This window comes from Pseudomassariella vexata (assembly GCF_002105095.1).
Source record: "Pseudomassariella vexata strain CBS 129021 chromosome Unknown BCR38scaffold_22, whole genome shotgun sequence".
NCBI classification, from domain to species: domain Eukaryota; kingdom Fungi; phylum Ascomycota; class Sordariomycetes; order Amphisphaeriales; family Pseudomassariaceae; genus Pseudomassariella; species Pseudomassariella vexata.
Window position 1 is genome coordinate 276,722 of NW_024467977.1, and position 16,700 is coordinate 293,421.

Consider the following 16,700-nt stretch of genomic DNA (forward strand, 5'->3'; position numbering starts at 1 on the left):
ATGCTCCAGGGCAACTGTGAAGCATTTAGACCATTATAAGAGGAATGGTAAAGGCGCTGATTGGCGAATGGGAAAGTTCAGACCGCGTTTCAGCGACAGACACAGCCAACACTTCGATCCATTGAGAGGAAGAAGGACTTCTTAGCGGCGGGAACAAACCATCAAATAGGAGAACATGGAGACCGGGACTATAGGAATTGCGTTCGCATATGACATACAGCTGGCAAATGTCAGGCATGAAGTACGGTAGCTGACAAAAGTCGGACGAATATCGCCGACTTGCGTATCATCCGGTGTATCGTGGCTCCTAGCGAGCATCACATCAACTGGCCTATGGAACGCAATGTCGAACGCTCTAGAAGACAAGAAGCACTATGTCAGTACTTGGATTCCATGTCTTTGTATTGCGCTTTTGGACATCAACCGATTACTACTGGGTTTTAGCTACTGTTAGGCAGAGTTAGGTGTAGACGAGTCAAGTGAATCTGGGAAAGAGTAAAGCACGGACTAGCCTGACACTTGCCGTCTAGCTAGGACCAGGTAGACTCCACCATACGCCAAGGTGGATGATGATAGTATCAAGTCTGACAAACCATCCCTCCATTTCGGCTAGTGTGGAGTGACTTCGGCTAGACTACAACGTCTGAAGCCGTCAACCGAACTCCGTCGCAGAAAGTTCTCTGCAGCAACACCCCGGCCGGCAAACCCCAATTCCCAGACGACTGGTTCGCTATTCAGGCACGGAGTAGTAGTTGCAACATGTGCATCTCTCAAAATCCCGCAATACTCACCCAAAGACCGGTTTCTCGGGCTTAGAAGACGCATGTGTCTCCAGCTGCTCCTACCTCAAAAGGAAGTAGTTAGCGATCGAAACATCGAATCATTCGTCCCCAAACGCTGCAGTGCCGCCTATCCATCCCACCATGACATGAGTACCGGATAATTTACTTACCATCACGCTGGGTCCGTGGAACGACGCAGGAGGGGCGGAGGGGCCATGCGCCCCTCACAGTGGATATCCTGGCTGGTGCATCTCGATCTCCCAGGGAAGCTCCCTCCCTTCAAAAACGCCGTAGTGTCGTGTCGTCTGTTTTTGCTGCTCAAACCGACGATCCAATCCCGTACGTTGCGTTACATAGCACACACCATGAGCAACACTATATTGGCGTCCGCCATGCGTTCGGTCGCGAGGCAGTTCGGACGGCATGACGCAGATGTCGGTGTCGTCGCGGCGGGAGGCGCTGAGACAAATTCAACTACTCTAGATCCGGACAAGATATCAACAGAGACGGACGAGGAGGACGATAAAGTTATGCCGAATGAATTTGCGGCAGAAACTGGGTGGACGATCGAGAATACGAAGCTAACGAACTTTGACCCACCTGGACTTGAGGTGCGTTACCACACCCTCGATAGGTCTACCAGAGTTGTGACGTGCGCGAATTTAGGGCAACTATTGACCCTTTACGCAATAGGTGGATAGTGACGAGGGTGAGCCGGATATTGAAAAGTAGGAGTTTCACTCGTTGTTGGATTTGAGCTGCGTGTCAGAACTAACAGGAACCTGTTCAGTCCCTATGTGACGAACCCGGTGAAACTCGACGAGGCGGTCGAGGAGCACAACCGACCATGGCATCAGTACAAGTACGGAACCAGTAAGTTTTCCTTTCAAGCATACACCAAGGTGCCTTCGACCAAGCGACCATTCCTGACCTGATCTAGAATACTTCCTACCAAACGACTCGGTCAGTTGAATACCCATTGACGCGAGGGACGTATGATGCATCCTCAAAGCACCAGTATATACGCCGTCCTCGCAGCATCGTGTCTTCTCTTAAGCACTCATCCGTGTTTCTCACTTCACTGGGGCAGAATTTGTGCATCGGTAACTACATGCTGACCAACTCACCAAGGCCGAATTATCACGTCTGGACCGCCAACACATCTTGTGGCGTGCGATTCTCGACGGAGATCTCTTCAAGGCTCCTATTGACCAGGCCAAACATGTACTTGATCTAGGAACCGGATCTGGAATCTGGGCAGTTGAGTTTGGTGAGTCGAGCCCATTCATTACCTTCATATATTCCCGTGCTGCCGCAACACAAGTGACTGATGCGTTCACAGCCAAGGAGCACCCCGATAGCCATGTTACAGGCATCGATCTCAGCATGCCCGAATCAAAAGAGTTAGTACCAAATCACCAGTATCCTGCGAACCCCGCTAATCTCCCCACAGTATCCCCTCCAACTGCGAATTCCAGCTCCGCGACTTTATGGACCCCTGGGGTTATCCCCACAGGTTCGACTACATTCACGGCCGCCTCATCTTCGTCGCCCAATCCGACCCCCTCCGGCTCCTCAAACAAGCCTACGCCGCCCTCGCGCCCGGCGGCATCCTCGAATTCCACGAGTTGTACGGCCTCCCCATGGCCATCGACAACTCGCTTCACGGCAAGTATACCGAAGAATTATTCTTTGCCACCGTGGTGGCCTCGCGCAACCTGGGAAACGACATGCTCAGCTTGCCTCGATTCGCCGGCTGGATGCGCGAGTTGGGCTTCGTGGATGTTGTGGAGGAGCAGCGGGCATTGCCGGTGAGTGGATGGGCTAAGGGGAGATATAAGGCGATTGGGGCGATGCAGGAGCAGAATCTGAAGGTCGGCATGGGAGGGATATATACGAGAATGTTGAATAAGGGGCTGGGATGGAGTTTGGAGGACACAAAGGAGAGGATTGGGAGGGTGTTGGAGGAGGTGGGGGATAAGAGGATGCACGCGTATTTTCCTGTGTAAGTCTGGTTTGTCGAGGGCGGTGGTTTGATGGGTTAAGCTAACTTGCGCAGATTCGTGGTATACGGGAGGAAGCCGTTCGATGCGGCTTGATGTTGAAGAGGAAGACCAACGGGATAAAGTGACGGGTGCCGGTGATAAGATCCGACGGTCCGACAAGTAATGGATGGGGGGAAGTCCTTGCGATGTAGCATTTCCGAGCGACCGGCATAGCATAGGCATAGTGTTGCGATCTAAAGTGGATATGGTGATTTTTGCAAAGCGTAAAGCAAGTTTGGTTATCCCTATTCTATTCATATCATGCCGTAAGTGCTTCTGTAAATAGACGATACAAATTCTCCCTCGACCGCCACCCAGCCAAAGGCAGGCAACATCCCCCATCGCCTAGCCTCTTAAATACCCCTCAAGCCTCCTGATCAAAATCATAGCTATTCCCAAAACCTCGTGCCAGATAACTCCCCAGTACCTCCTCCCTCCCAACCCAATCAATGGGAATTTCCAACCCCAACAACTTCCCCTTGCGCTCCAGACTCTCCAGCATAGGCCGTACGTCCTCCCCGAGCTGCAGCCGCATTCTATTCCGATACCAAGGCGCAAAGTGGATCATTGCCAGCATGATTCTTACCTCCTCCGTACTATTCGGCATACCCGCGTGCCAGAGCCGCAGGTCTCTAATCACAACACTACCCTTTTTGATGACCGGTTGCACGGGTCCACAACCAGCACTTTTCCTCTCCTCCAGATACTCCTCCTTGATCCGCCCGCTTGCCCGTTCACCGTGAACTCCCTCCTGCGCGTCGGGTAGGCTATTGTGCGAGCCGAGCCACACTTCGGTGGACCCGTTCACGGGACGCATGTCGACGAGGGGCACATTAACGACGAGAGCAAAGGCGTGGGAGGGGTGCGAGAAGTCGGCATCGGAGTGGACTGGTTGGCGCTGTGTGGAAAGGGGCATGGCGGCGTTGGCGGAGACGAAGGTGAGTTTAGGGCGGGGGCCGAGGAGGACGGAGGTTATTTGGGTTACGATGGGGTCTGTTACAAACAAGAAGGGACATGAGTTTACCAACTGGGTTGTATTTAATGTTTATGGCAGATGCCTGAGCTGCACATGCCCAGGCTAGGATGACGAGAAAGGGAAATGAAGAAATGGGCAACGAATAGATGGGTTGACGTACTGACGAATACAGCTTGGTGGAAATACTCGGCTACAGGGGGGGGATCGATCTGAAGATTGCCTTGGTTATAGTTGTACGGACTGTTCTCAGCCCGAGCCTGAAGTATACGTGCATCTAGGATCATCTTGGCGTTGAGGTGTTCGAGCTGCCGGTGCGGGACGACGTCTTCGACGACTACGATGCCGTCTTGGTGGAGCTGGCGGACTGCTGTTTCGAGATTGCGCATGTCGAGTGCCTCGCGGCGTAACTCGGTGGGTGAGGGTTGGATGATAGTGGGAGATGATACTGCTGCTTTTGCAAGTGAAGTCAGAAAGCGGCGGTCGACACTGGGCTTCCAGTAAGCTCGGCTCGTGAGGATACGGGCTGTGGGCATCGTCATGTCGAGCTTAGAAACGTCGATGGTTTTGTTGGGTGTATGTGATAAAAGGCGCCTGAAGATCCGACAAGAAATTGAAGCAGCGTAGGTGGTGGAAACTCAAACTCTCTTATAGATGCGATGTCACTACATTGTGTTCCTATAGAGGAATACAAGTGACCTGTGCGGAAACCCGAGCTCGGAATATAGAGCCACGACGGGTTAGTGTGTACATGGCGGGGATCAGTAGCGTTTACTCCCCTCAAGCCACCTGAGTAGGATTTAACCTAGACTGTCTGAAGAACCCCTACTAGCCGATTGCTAGTCCCAAGCATCTTGCAGCAATTTGGCAAGACGGTCAATTGGCCACCCAATCGTTTTCTTGCAAGCCGAAAGGCGCCGGATAATTTCCTGTTGGGCTGCTTCCGCTCGTATGAATCGGCCGCCTATCACCCGTTGTGTTAGATTCTTCCGCTGGCATGGTTCATCATCAAAATTCCAGTTGCATCTTGCTTACAATATGCCATCGGCCCGAAGGAGTTGACAAGAACCACCGACATGTTAGTAGTGAAGGCAATACCAAAGAGCTCCAGGGCTGTGTGTTCAAGAAGATCCTCTTGTGCTGGGCTGCTAGGGTTAACGGTTTCGATACCACCGCATGTTTGTAAAAGAGCCACCGCATGCTCTGTCGGTGCAGATGTGGTTAAAATCGATACAGATGCCAGATAGTAATGCATGGCGGATGCTGTAGTCATCGTCAGTCGGCCTATATTCACCAACGCGTCGACTGAGCTGCACATATACTCACCGTGGCATGCGCGCAAGAACCACACGGATGGAAGTGCTCCAAGCGACGCAAGTCCCCTTTTACCACTCGAAAACGGTCTGAACCGTGACGGAAGACTGACGAACCAGTTCTGGGTTTTGTTGAACAGTAATGTCCATTCCTCAACTGAAATCGAACGGGCGGCAAACGCACTGTTTATCAGCTGGCCCAGTATCAATGATATTGAGTTAAGATAGCTCTCGTCCGTCGCATGGCCCGGGGGTCCAATCATTTCCAGGTCTATTTTCAAGGGACAGTTCTCGTAGAGGCTGAAAGTGATATCTTCGCGCAGGTAGTTCCAAAAACCAGCAGCTAGAAGCCCTCCTTGCAAAATGCCTAGAGACACACCGGCATATGCAGCCAGCGAGTAGGCGCCTTGGAGATGTCGGTTGGGGTCGACGTCTTCTATACATAACACTTCATTAACCATCTGCGCAAGTGAAAATGGCGTCACTGCTTGATAAGTAAATGGCAGCCGAAGACTCACCATCAAGAATTTCGTACGAGCGCAATAGACACGTCGCCGCTAATGCGACGCCCCTAGCCTGTAGATGACTGCCCTCCTCAAGCCCAATCATCAGACGAACGCAACGTCGGTGATATAACTGCGCCATCGCGCTTGTTCCTGCTGTCCGCGACACCGTCTTGCTCAAATGTACAGCCGACAGGGCCATCAAAGCGCAGAATAACAGCGGCTCGTCCAGGGCTAGTTCGGGTACCAAGGTGGCGAATGTGTGCGACCCATCACTAAGATCGTACCAGCTAGACAGATCCGATACGTAGTGGTGGAAAAGGCGGGCTAGCCTTGCATCCTCGAGTGCAGCCCGTGGATTTTCGGGGAATTGGGTAGTCGTGTCATCGTCAGTTTCTATCAAATAGATTAATAATTTCATTTACTACATGAGATGGATCTTAGGAGTGTGCATGAGGATTCATTACTAGATACGGTTGCCCCCAGCGACGTCGTCCCTGGCCACTCAACAAACTGCGCGGCAATCGTCAAGCGGTCGCAGTAACGTCCAGCTTTCGCGCATTGTTGACACACGGGGAGGCTTTGATCGCCTGCACGAGAGAGAATGCTCAGTAAATGCGTGGGGTTGCAAATCGGAAGAAGGAGGGCGTTTACACTTGACTTTGCGTTGGCGGCAGGTGTTACTGAAACCCATAAGTTGGAGACTCGAGAGATACTTTGAGAGGTTATCAGAGACCTACCACGCTAGAGGCCCGTTAGATCTGAAGTAGAACCTGCTGATTGTTGCTGATGGTAACCGTCACTTACCTGCTTTGTTCAGTCCGCGCGGCATGTCTTATTTTCAAAGCAGACCAGTACGCTGTTGCTCGCTACGGTTATCGAACCTGGAGGTAGAAAATGCATTTCTCAGCCTGGCTATGAAGCCAAGACTTTTATGCAAGCTTCTCTGAACTTGGATAAACTAACTACAGCTAGGGTGAAGGTGATGCCCGGGCGTTATCGTCCAGCGTTACCAGGTCACAGGAATGAATTAACTGCGTACACTTCCTCGAGTGATCTCGAATTACTAAGCGCTCCCGGATTTCGGTTATTTGACAGTCGAACATTAGCAGTCTCGTCAACAAGAATGCAGTCCTCACATGTTCCAAATTTCTGTTGCCGTCGGCCTCTACTACGGGGCCGCGGTCGCCAGGGTCTTACCCCAACCTTTCCAGGTTCCCCAGAACAGAGTTGCTGGCCCAGAGTGGAAGTGACCAATCAACTATCACAATGCAACACACCCAGACCAGGTCGTCAGCCCAATTTCTTGAATATTTGATGTCCCCGACAGATCTCATCCCAATTTGCTAATGCCATCCGTTCTGTCCCGGACCAGGCTCAGGGACCACGCCGGATACGGATGGGAGGCCGACGAGTACCAAGTTTCTCCGGCCGCGGTGAGAATAAATTACTGCACCGGCATATTGCGCGATGCGGGGTACATACAGTGCTTGAGGTATGTTATAGTGGGAAGCTGACATATGATGCCGATGAGGAAGTGTTGGTCTGGGTAAGATCATCGGGCCAGAGTGGTATTCTACAGTGTTTCCACTGCTATATAAAACGTAACCTGTAGTATGGCTATCCTGCTGTAGAGTCTAGCTTGCTTGGTTTTTAAGAACTAGCCACTTGTGCCTTGCTCCAACCCGCCCCAAGAGTACCACAAAATAGTACATTCTCAGTCAACACAGACAAGATGAAGTTCTTCCACACCTGTCTAAGCCTATTTATACTCACCAGGACGGCCCTCGCTGATGGAGCAGCCATCGTCACAGCCATGGACTCCATCTCCCAGAGCAATGCCGCTCTAAACTCTACCATTGTCTCCTGGAACGGTGATCTTCTCGGCACTCTCCCCATCCTCACCAAATCCACCACTCTCCTCGCCTCGTTGCACGATGCCACCAAAGTAGCCCAAGCATCTGCACAACTGAACACCATCGAGGCGGTGACCGTGGCCTTTGCCACCAACGACCTGGTCGCAGAGACGAACTTGACGCTGACGAATATCATTGCCGCCAGACCGAAGTTTGATGAGTTGCTGTTGAGGCCGATCATTTTGCTGAGTTTGAATCAGCAGAAAGAGGCGAGTGATGAGTTTAGTGCGGCGGTCGTGGAGAAGGTGCCTGAAGAGTTGAGGGGTGCGGCGGATGCGTTGGTAGCGGCGCTGGATGAGGTCTTTGGGGTGGCTTTGGAGAGTTATGAGTTGTTTTAATGAGAGATCAGGGTGTGTGTAAGGAGTCGGATATTGGACTAATGGAAGAGATGTGATGGCTCTACTTCTAGGAAAGAAGGAAAGAAGGAAAGCGAGGCTAGGGTTGCGGAGGAAGTGGTTAAGACGGCAGCAGGGAATCCGCAGAATGGGAGAGATATGGTGGCTCTATTAGTTGAAAAGAAGTGAGAGGTGAAGATTACGGAAAATGTAAAGCAGCAGCAGAAAATTGGGGGACTAGGAGAGACGTAATGGCTCTCCTTTTAGAAAAGATGAGAGAGAAGGATGTACTTACGGAGGATATGGTATGTCAAATTGCGAGACATTCTAAATGACTAGGCCACGGTCCTCCTTCTGGAAAAGAAGAGAGACGAGGCTATGGTTATGGAAGTTGTTGAGTCACCTGCCTGCCGGCTGGGAGCCCACCATAGATTATAGACCTGTCTGCCGCAGCTAGATAGGTCACTCCACCGATCACCTACAATCATGTCTCTTTTTCACTTGGTTCCTAACAATGGATAATATGATTAAGGCGTTAGTAGGTAATGTTACGGAATAAGGAGAATGCGAAAGAGATAATGGCCCTTTTTCTTAAATACCGTAGGGAAGATGTGCTGGTCGAATCCACGTAGCAAAACCAAGAGCCTGCTTTGGAGATCCTTGATCAGATGCTAGTACTCCATGACCATCTTCGTCCGGAATGGCTGTGCCTTTTTTTGATAGAACCGTTGGGGCTTGAGTTCGCTTTGCTGGATGATGTTTTTGGCCAACCAGTACTCGCCGTTGATGGGCCACGTATTCTTATCATGGTGTAGAAACGAATACCCAAGTCTGGCGTCGGACAGATCGTCTTCTAGCGTGTCCCATGGGATAGCTGGGAACCCAAAATACTCTTGTGTATCTGGTTTGGTTTCCAGCATCAATGCTTGACCGACTAGCTGTTTGTCTCATGGATCAACCCCTGCATTATCTCTCTCAGCTCTTGTATCGCGAACTGGACTCGATGATGCGAGATCCTATGCCCCATCCCACTGGATATGTCCTTCGGCTGGCATGGTATGCACCATCTTGAGCCCATACGTTGGCGATGTAAAAATCCAATCCATGAATCTGGCTTTGGCACCACCAGTAGCCCTGGTCATAAACCTGTCCATTCGGGGGCGCACGAGATCGAACAGACTCTCCGTGACTTCCATGGCCTCGCCGCGCTCCAGACCCTCCGCCAGAATAACGCATAATATAATCGATAGCTTCTAGCCAGCCGTAATCTGGTACAATTACCATCACAGCCAAAACACTGATCACAACACTTTCGTATGGAGATGTATGGTAGTGATGGTCAAAGAAAACCACCATGACTGCCAAACATTTCTCGTCTGACATATCCCGCTTTGCCATCTTCGCGGCCGGTTCTGGTCACCCCAACGAGACGCAATTCTTCCAAACTCAAGATCGAGAAATTAAGTAATGAAATGCTTCGTTTCGCTAAGGCACATCAACAGAATCGCACGATCGGGCGCTTCCATTCGCTGGTCTTATACTAAAACTTTATCCAGAAATTAAAAAAAGCGAAATTCTACCCCCCTGTCGTTTTACATCGGATTGTAGTGTATACTATAGGATAGGTTAGGTTCGAAGTACGACGCTGATGTTTGTATAGGAGGGGTTGCAATTTTCGTGAAGATCAATCCACGAAGGATAATATCAGTGCGGCCAAGAAGTTGTAAGAGCAAACAGGAAAGTTCTCTGCTTGTGTTCAAAGGTACCTACGTAACGAATGTAATGACTGACGACAAACAGCTAGGATCCAACAAAAGATGAAGAACAGAAAAAGTGAGATCGATCCCGTAGATCAATGATCCTGGAAATAAATGCCAATGCGTACGGGGCCAGAAATGGAATCCTCTCCCCTCCTCTGCTCCCCTATCAAAGCCCCCACTCAAATTCACCGCGAATGCCAACTCGCCACAATTTTCTGTAGAATAGAGCATTTGAGCCTCTTTTGACGCCTGAATGGATTAGCACTTCCCCAGATCCAGTCAAGGTCTCCTACCTACAGTGAGTGTTTAACAGTAATGGTCGCCATAGAATGTTCGGCCAACCGAGGCGTCGTTAACACCTCCGCAGGCCCCTTCAGTGCACCGGGCATATCCGTATCCAGGTTCGCCACATGCGTTCGAAACACTGATATGTCTATCGATCATTTGGTTGTAGTTCCACGTGACTCCTTCGTAGTTGCAGAAGAAAGAGTTCTCCGTTTGGTAGTACACCTGAATGTTCTGAATTAGAGGAATGGCCATATCACGCGGAGATTGTTTTCAGCTTACCCATCCCGTGGTTTTTACACCATAGTACCCGTGATTCTCGGCGTTCCTGGCCGCCGCCTCATTGGCGACTCTTAAAAGGTCCTTATTGCCACTTCTACCGGAGCAAGTAATAGCTTCTCCTCGGGCTACGAGTTTGGCTTCAGCCGCAGCGGTTGCATTGTCGTACCTCGCGATGTCTTCTTCCGTGGCTGGCTTCAGGTCATCTCACGCGGTGAATTCAACAACATATCTACCTTCATCATTAGGATGGGCCACGTAAATGCCATCGCCTTGATATTCAGCATCACGGATGGCAAGGTTCATTCTCTTAACGGTCAAGGACCTGGCTTCTAGAGCTGAGTCAACCTCGGGTGCGCCTGCAACGACAGTAGCGAGGATGATAATAGCGTTGAGGAACTTCATTGTAAGAGGTTCTAAATGATTCTTCTTGTGACAAAGTGGAATGCTCGGAGGTCGTGAAGGCAGATAAACTATCAATTGTAGACATATTGTGTTAGTATGGGGGCCAGTGATCTGTGAAAGTGGTTTGAGTCGTGATGAATTCTCAGTCCATGGGGAAATATTGCCGGCTTTATACTTCTCTTTCTTTCCCTGTCTCTTGCCTAGAATTTTTGGATCTGATTTTCGCATTTTTCTCTTTGAATTGTTTTTAACGGTTCGCGGTGCTGCGTGCTTGTTCTTCAGCTGCATTCGCTTCACAAGCCTCTTTTCATCAATGTTGCACCCTATGACTTCTGGTTGGGCTTGCTTGCAACTTAGCTCGATCCCTATCCGTGTAGTCCTGCCTGACCATCAACAAACGAGAGGAGTGAATCCAGCAGGCTGCACATATGTGGACCCCCCTATTCTCATTGACGAGGTAAAGTGGCTAATACACTGCAATATTTGATTAAGAATCCTGCTAGCTTCAAAATGCATGTATTTTGGGAAATCGGGGCACTCGAACACAGTGTTCTGTACAGATTTGGGTGATTCCGGAGAAGGATCCAAACTATGATTAAACCAGGGTCAGCGATTACCATCATGTTACGCGATGGCAATTAGAGACATAAGAACAGCACAGCTCGCACAGGTCAAGAGTCGCATCAAAGATGACCAATCCAGCAGTCATAAGTCTACTGTTGCACCGACATTCAGATATGGCCTTACACCTCACTGTCATGAGGGACCTGCAGGTCATGAGGCATATACTTCGACTGCTGATGTGAGACAACAGACAGCTTGGCAGATAAAACGCTGTCAACTCGGTGAAAAGTTAGAAGTCGAGATGATCCAGAATCCTCAAGGAATACAGTGGATTGCACATGAAATAATCCAGATACTTGGCTACGACCATAACCCGAATAAACAGCAACAATCGTTCATTATAGGGATATTAAAAATATAATTCATTGGAATCTTCTAATCCCTTGGAGCCACCGTACACGCTTTATTCATGTCTCTGTGCCTACGTTTCCGAAGAGAGAAACGTAATAGAATGGCCGCAATAGTCGAACGTCCGGCAGTGGTGGGCCAAGTTCCACTGATGTAGGAATGCCGTTCGGGGTTGCGTTTCTTTGAATAGACACCTGAGCCACCAGCCTAGGAAAGCAATGCTGCACTGGCCCTTAGCCTCGGAATTTATGCTCACGAGTTGAAAGGCTATTATTCCCCTTATTCACCTGCTGAGGCGATACACTCTAGGGCCTGTTAAGGAATAGCCTGCTAAGGCACCCGTTGTTAGTACCTGTTAAGGTACTCTTGTTGTCCTGATCGGATTAGCAAGGCTTGCGATTTTTGTTAATATTTCCACCTCCCGGATAGGATAAGGATCTTGTCGTCAGTTACCATCATCATCACACCTTGAACCTTCGGGCATTCACTACCCGTCGTCACTATTGCAACCGATGAACGCACCTCGTTACGGACAGGCCATCTAGCCAACACCGTGGATCTCCCTTCCGCCGCACCGATCCTACAAAAGCTGACCACCGACGATTCATCGCCCCCTGGCTAGTGAAACCGCACACCCGCATCATCCGTCATCTTGAATTCCGTTTAGCATACTCGAGCTTCCACTATCTTTCAAACAACCGTAAGTCAGTCTCCAGTCACCATCGATCCGAAGTAAGATGCCGCAGACTATCAGAGTATACAGAGGGAGGCCAAGGAATTGCTTGCCGAAGTGATGTGCCAAGGCGTGACGTGGTTAGTGTTTATCGAGGCCAATGCGGTGATCACTTCGATAATAGAGTGGATCAAGACACAGCGGAGAAAGGGCGGGTCGTCAGAAACCTGGGAGATGGTCCATCATGGAACACAATAATCAAGAGGGGTCAATGCTGAAAGGGCCGAAGGAACACGGTCAGCATGTGCGAACTGAGATGTCTAGTTGGCAGCTTTCAGACCTTATAACCACCAATACGACGCGATGAGTAGGTCCCTCGTCCTTTGACCGTCATTTGGTCCAATAGTAGTTGCAAAGAACGACATGTGTACACACTTCAGATTTAATTCTTGATGGATTCTCCTATTGGATTGTGGGCAAATGGTCTTGTATTGAAAGTGTCATGATCTCTCGAGAGTCCTGAGAGAAGTGAAGGGCGGCCATAGGGGCCTTATATAGGTAGAAATGACTGATGCCTGCCCCACAGCCAGGACTTGTGTGGTTCAATGGGTAGAGGTCATATTGACCCATACTTCGTACGGTTTGCGGCTTTACGTTTCTCCTTTGACTTAGCAGTCTTGACGGAGTAGCCTTGAAGGTCCGACATCTCCTTCTGCTAGATGGATCAACACGTTGCCAAAAGCTCAAGGTTACATAGTCGTGTTGCACTTGTTAAGTTGAGCATGCGTAGGCAAAGATAAATAGTTAGTTCTATTGGGACCCATTGCGGGAGGAGCCACACCCTCGGGCCGTTATTGCCCCGAGACGAATTCCCGATCATCTGGGCTCGTCACCCGCGACTTCCCATAACAATATCGTCGACAACGTTGTCGCCTCCAGAGGTACGGAAAAGGCTCCTCCCGCAACAGCTTCCCCTCCCACCACAACCCCGATTATGTATATACTTCTGTAATAGCTTCCCTCTTAATAAAAAGAGTGCCAAGGGACCCATCTGTGGCCCCTACGGCGGTATAGGCCTCTAGGACGCGAACAGAACGCTCCTACTAGCGTAATTGCTAGTCGAGGCCTGCACCGCCCATTAAGCCACAGGTGCCCCGTGCGGGCCAAGCTTTCATCAATTGTGCCTTCCTATTCGAGTATAGCAAAGGGGGAATAGATTGCTCATTAAAACATAGGTATTCGGGAAAAATAGCTATATTTACGGAGCTCGTTTGAACACAATGTCTCCGGCGGCTTTGCTGCCTAGCGCCAAGCCCTCGGTGGTAATTCAGACTTCACTTCTAAGCTTACTGTACCGACAAAACATGAAAGCACCACCCAACCAAGATACTACTGCGACTCCCGAAACAAAAATGGAAAACAACCTGAAAGACACCATCCAGTTCTTCCAGGAGCTGGCTCCAATCCAAACAAACAGCGTTCTTCAGCCCAAATTCGCTCATGAACTAGCGCCGCAGGATGCACAGCAAACTCGCATCATAGTGCACCGTCGTTTTCTAGCCTTAGTGGAAGCTTTCCTGGCCCACAAACGCGAGCACGGCAGCAGTTATGAAAAGGCCCTGTACACTACCTCCTGGACATGGCAGCAGCAAGTCGCCCGATTGATCGAGAAGCGGCCTCTAGTTTTCATGGGCGCCGGCGATTTCACCGTTCTGCGTAACGGCAAGAGTATCGAATCGCCTACGAGGGAATGGGGTAGCGTCGGCACGGAGGCGGAAAACGGGAACAAGTACCTCTCCCTCATGGAGTACCTCAGCTACGACGAGATTATGCTCGGTAGCTTGATTGGCGTCAGTAGTCCAAGTTACTTCATCAATGACGGCAACCGCTACAACAAGGGAGTCCCCGGTGATTCGGGGACTTTCGAGCCGAGAGGTGTCATAATCGGTCTGGTCGGCGCTCGATTCGAGAGGAAGGATCGCATGGACAGTGTGCATTGTCTCCCAACTGTCGCATCGCCCAAGCAGCATCCCCTGCTCAGCAAAGTTTTCCAGGACTTCTTCGGCTGTCCGAAGAAAAACGTGCCATTCGACTTCGACATGTATAAGTCCCGGATGCGCATCCCTGCCGAGATCTTGCTATGCGAAGCGAACGACCGAGCCAACACGGCTGACAAGAAGGCATATATCTACGTCGTGGGGCTTGGCCTAGGGGTATGGAAGGTCAACTCCGCGCAGACGAAGCATTATGTTGAGGCTTTCGCCGATGCCCTGGACATGCTAGGTCCAGCCCTGCCCTGCATTAGCACAATGGAGTTCGCGTACATCAACGCTCCGCCCGACCAAGAGAGATTGATAAAAAGAACGGGTCAGAAGTTTGGTATCGACATTATCTTTTCCAAGCGCAATCCTGCTGAGAAGCTCACGGGGGCCAGGGAGGGACAGCTGCTTGTGCTGAGCTATGCTTGGGATGGGAACTCATATCCTGGAAATGAGTACTGGATTGGGAATATGGTAGGGAGTGGTGATCCTGCAGCTGCTTGTATGAGCACCGTCAGTCAGTTGCATAACCCGCAGCTGAATCCTCAGTTCTTGGAAAGGATCCAGGTTTGGGGTCTTCCGGTCGATGAGACTCAGACTTGACAGCTGTACGCAGGCGGATACGAATGTGACGAGGGAAAGTTCCTACGGGAGATGAGAGGGATTCATGTTATGGATTTGATATGTGGTTTGTAGGAGTGGTTATGAGAACATGGATGAGGAGGCGATGAAAAAGGAGGGAGGTTTTGGAGGCTGTGTTTAGTACTAATATTAGAGGAGGTGATGTGGATTTATGGACGGAAAGGCTAGTAGGCAGCAGTTCACATGGGGCATGTGTCTAGCCACCTTCCACTCACTGGATACAGGGGTGTGCGGAAAGATAGCGCTCTCGCCTGCGCCACTCGTGACATCCTTTGCACAATACAATGTCGTTTTCTCGAGGAGATATCTACTAGACCTGAGCTCCCTGATCAGATCCGTAAATGGTGTTTGCGGACGGATTTATCAAGCAGATGCTTTGTATTAATTCCCACCAACTTGCCATCCCTAGCTATTTCGACTCTGAGAGACATTTAATGCGTGACAGAGTAGAAGAAGGTTCAACCGTTCATTGTTGACAGGCTTTATAAGGACGCCCGGCATTCTCAATATAGCATGTCTTGGCTTGGTGTTGGCTCCACAAAAGGGAGCATCGAGCAATTCCTAGTAACACAATCTTTGCGGACCAACATTGGATCCACATTTTCCAGGATGCAGCAGACCTCTCCCTGTGCCTCTCGTTTATAAGGGCATCGAACACGTTGCCACATCGTATGGGTAACTGGGATGGCATCTTGGCGTCAATATATATTCAACAGTTGGTGCGCAAAAGCATTCGTACGCACAGGAACCCTATGCCAGGTTCGAAAGAGACCGAGGCGATATGGGCAACCTGTTGAACTTGAGAATACTTCCATAAAGACAAGGAGGCCATTAAATAAACATCAACTTGTGTGTTAAGAATCGTCCCCAGGCAAATGGCCCTTGTACCATGATCAGAGTAATAGGATCTCTCATGGGTGATCTAAAAGTACCGTTCTACTCTCCTCGACCGACAGTCAGTTCCTACGTCGACCGTCCTCCGCCACCTTCTCACACAATAATTGCACGTATAACACCGACAACAAGCACAGTTACTCCCAAACGCACCAATTGTGCACCCGCACCTATGACATCGGTGCCTCGTATCTAGACACATTTGGTTAGAATGGCCTACCAATGTCGCTTCGTGTAATCTAGGGGCAAGGCGCAAACAACATACCACGAAACGTCTCACGCCACACTTCCTCGGTGTGATGTCGATAGTCCTGGTTAAGGTGTTGGTGATGGTGGTGGTGGTGATGTCTGCACCGGTATTTCTCGCATTTGCACTTCTTATGCTTCACCTCGTTGTTGATCACTACTAATATTCGGGCATCCTTGTCGTGAGAGCCGTCAATTTTCTTTTCTACCTTTTCGCATTCGACCTTCTCGACCTTTTTGAGTTCGACTTTGGGTTGGCCCATGGCTGTCCTGGGCAGAAATTTCGAATGAAAGAAAGTCAGAAATGGGCGTGAGTCGTTCTGGGAGACAGAGTTGATTGTCTTGTTGATTGTCTCCCTGCAAGTGGGCTCGCGTCGGTGGTTGTCTTATACCTCTATCTGCACATTGGCTTGGCGGGTTGAGTTTGCGGAGGTCCGTTCGATCTTTTGGCATGTGCCAACTGACGTTCTGTTCCTTCCGCGCGGGAGATCATCACAAGATCAGATGAGTCGCCTGAAGCCGGAAGATTGGATTTGTTCAGATCATGACATGAACCTTCGTCTCAAAACCAGATGATCAGTATGTATCTTTCACAAATAGTCTTCACTGCAACGACTATTCGCAAGTATAGGCATCAA

At 50.1% G+C, this 16,700-nt stretch overlaps 7 protein-coding genes across 7 annotated transcripts; 3 read left to right on the forward strand and 4 right to left on the reverse strand.

Moving 5' to 3' along the window:
* The first annotated feature begins 598 nt into the window (after nt 1-598).
* On the forward strand, nt 599-3,278 carry BCR38DRAFT_450822 (S-adenosyl-L-methionine-dependent methyltransferase). Its single transcript, XM_040861410.1, has 8 exons — nt 599-1,393; nt 1,476-1,510; nt 1,573-1,655; nt 1,723-1,745; nt 1,914-2,052; nt 2,125-2,185; nt 2,236-2,787; nt 2,842-3,278. Exons 1-8 carry the CDS (start codon nt 998-1,000, stop codon nt 2,879-2,881), a joined length of 1,329 nt encoding a protein of 442 aa, XP_040710225.1. The 5' UTR covers nt 599-997; the 3' UTR covers nt 2,882-3,278.
* On the reverse strand, nt 3,153-4,490 carry BCR38DRAFT_115520 (uncharacterized protein). The gene is made up of 2 exons (XM_040853421.1): nt 3,964-4,490; nt 3,153-3,820 (listed from the first exon to the last, which is right to left on the reverse strand). The coding sequence occupies exons 1-2, from the start codon at nt 4,340-4,342 to the stop codon at nt 3,192-3,194; spliced, it is 1,008 nt and encodes a 335-aa protein (XP_040710226.1). The 5' UTR covers nt 4,343-4,490; the 3' UTR covers nt 3,153-3,191.
* Nucleotides 4,456-6,448, reverse strand: BCR38DRAFT_505005 (uncharacterized protein; the record flags this gene model as incomplete). Its single annotated transcript, XM_040864912.1, has 6 exons — nt 4,456-4,764; nt 4,836-5,063; nt 5,127-5,549; nt 5,632-6,012; nt 6,084-6,206; nt 6,424-6,448. 6 exons carry the CDS (start codon nt 6,446-6,448, stop codon nt 4,640-4,642), a joined length of 1,305 nt encoding a protein of 434 aa, XP_040710227.1. The 3' UTR covers nt 4,456-4,639.
* A 903-nt stretch (nt 6,449-7,351) lies between these two features.
* BCR38DRAFT_478693 (hydrophobic surface binding protein A-domain-containing protein) lies at nt 7,352-8,153 on the forward strand (the record flags this gene model as incomplete). Its single annotated transcript, XM_040863117.1, has 1 exon — nt 7,352-8,153. One exon carries the CDS (start codon nt 7,352-7,354, stop codon nt 7,868-7,870), a length of 519 nt encoding a protein of 172 aa, XP_040710228.1. The 3' UTR covers nt 7,871-8,153.
* A 1,780-nt stretch (nt 8,154-9,933) lies between these two features.
* On the reverse strand, nt 9,934-10,596 carry BCR38DRAFT_490540 (uncharacterized protein; the record flags this gene model as incomplete). Its single annotated transcript, XM_040864533.1, has 3 exons — nt 9,934-10,137; nt 10,195-10,382; nt 10,428-10,596. 3 exons carry the CDS (start codon nt 10,594-10,596, stop codon nt 9,934-9,936), a joined length of 561 nt encoding a protein of 186 aa, XP_040710229.1.
* A 2,885-nt stretch (nt 10,597-13,481) lies between these two features.
* On the forward strand, nt 13,482-15,290 carry BCR38DRAFT_450825 (uncharacterized protein). Its single transcript, XM_040861411.1, has one exon. It carries the CDS (start codon nt 13,522-13,524, stop codon nt 14,881-14,883), a length of 1,362 nt encoding a protein of 453 aa, XP_040710230.1. The 5' UTR covers nt 13,482-13,521; the 3' UTR covers nt 14,884-15,290.
* A 622-nt stretch (nt 15,291-15,912) lies between these two features.
* On the reverse strand, nt 15,913-16,325 carry BCR38DRAFT_414405 (uncharacterized protein; the record flags this gene model as incomplete). The annotated part of the gene is made up of 2 exons (XM_040858929.1): nt 15,913-15,986; nt 16,082-16,325. The coding sequence occupies 2 exons, from the start codon at nt 16,323-16,325 to the stop codon at nt 15,913-15,915; spliced, it is 318 nt and encodes a 105-aa protein (XP_040710231.1).
* Nucleotides 16,326-16,700: the final 375 nt, after the last annotated feature.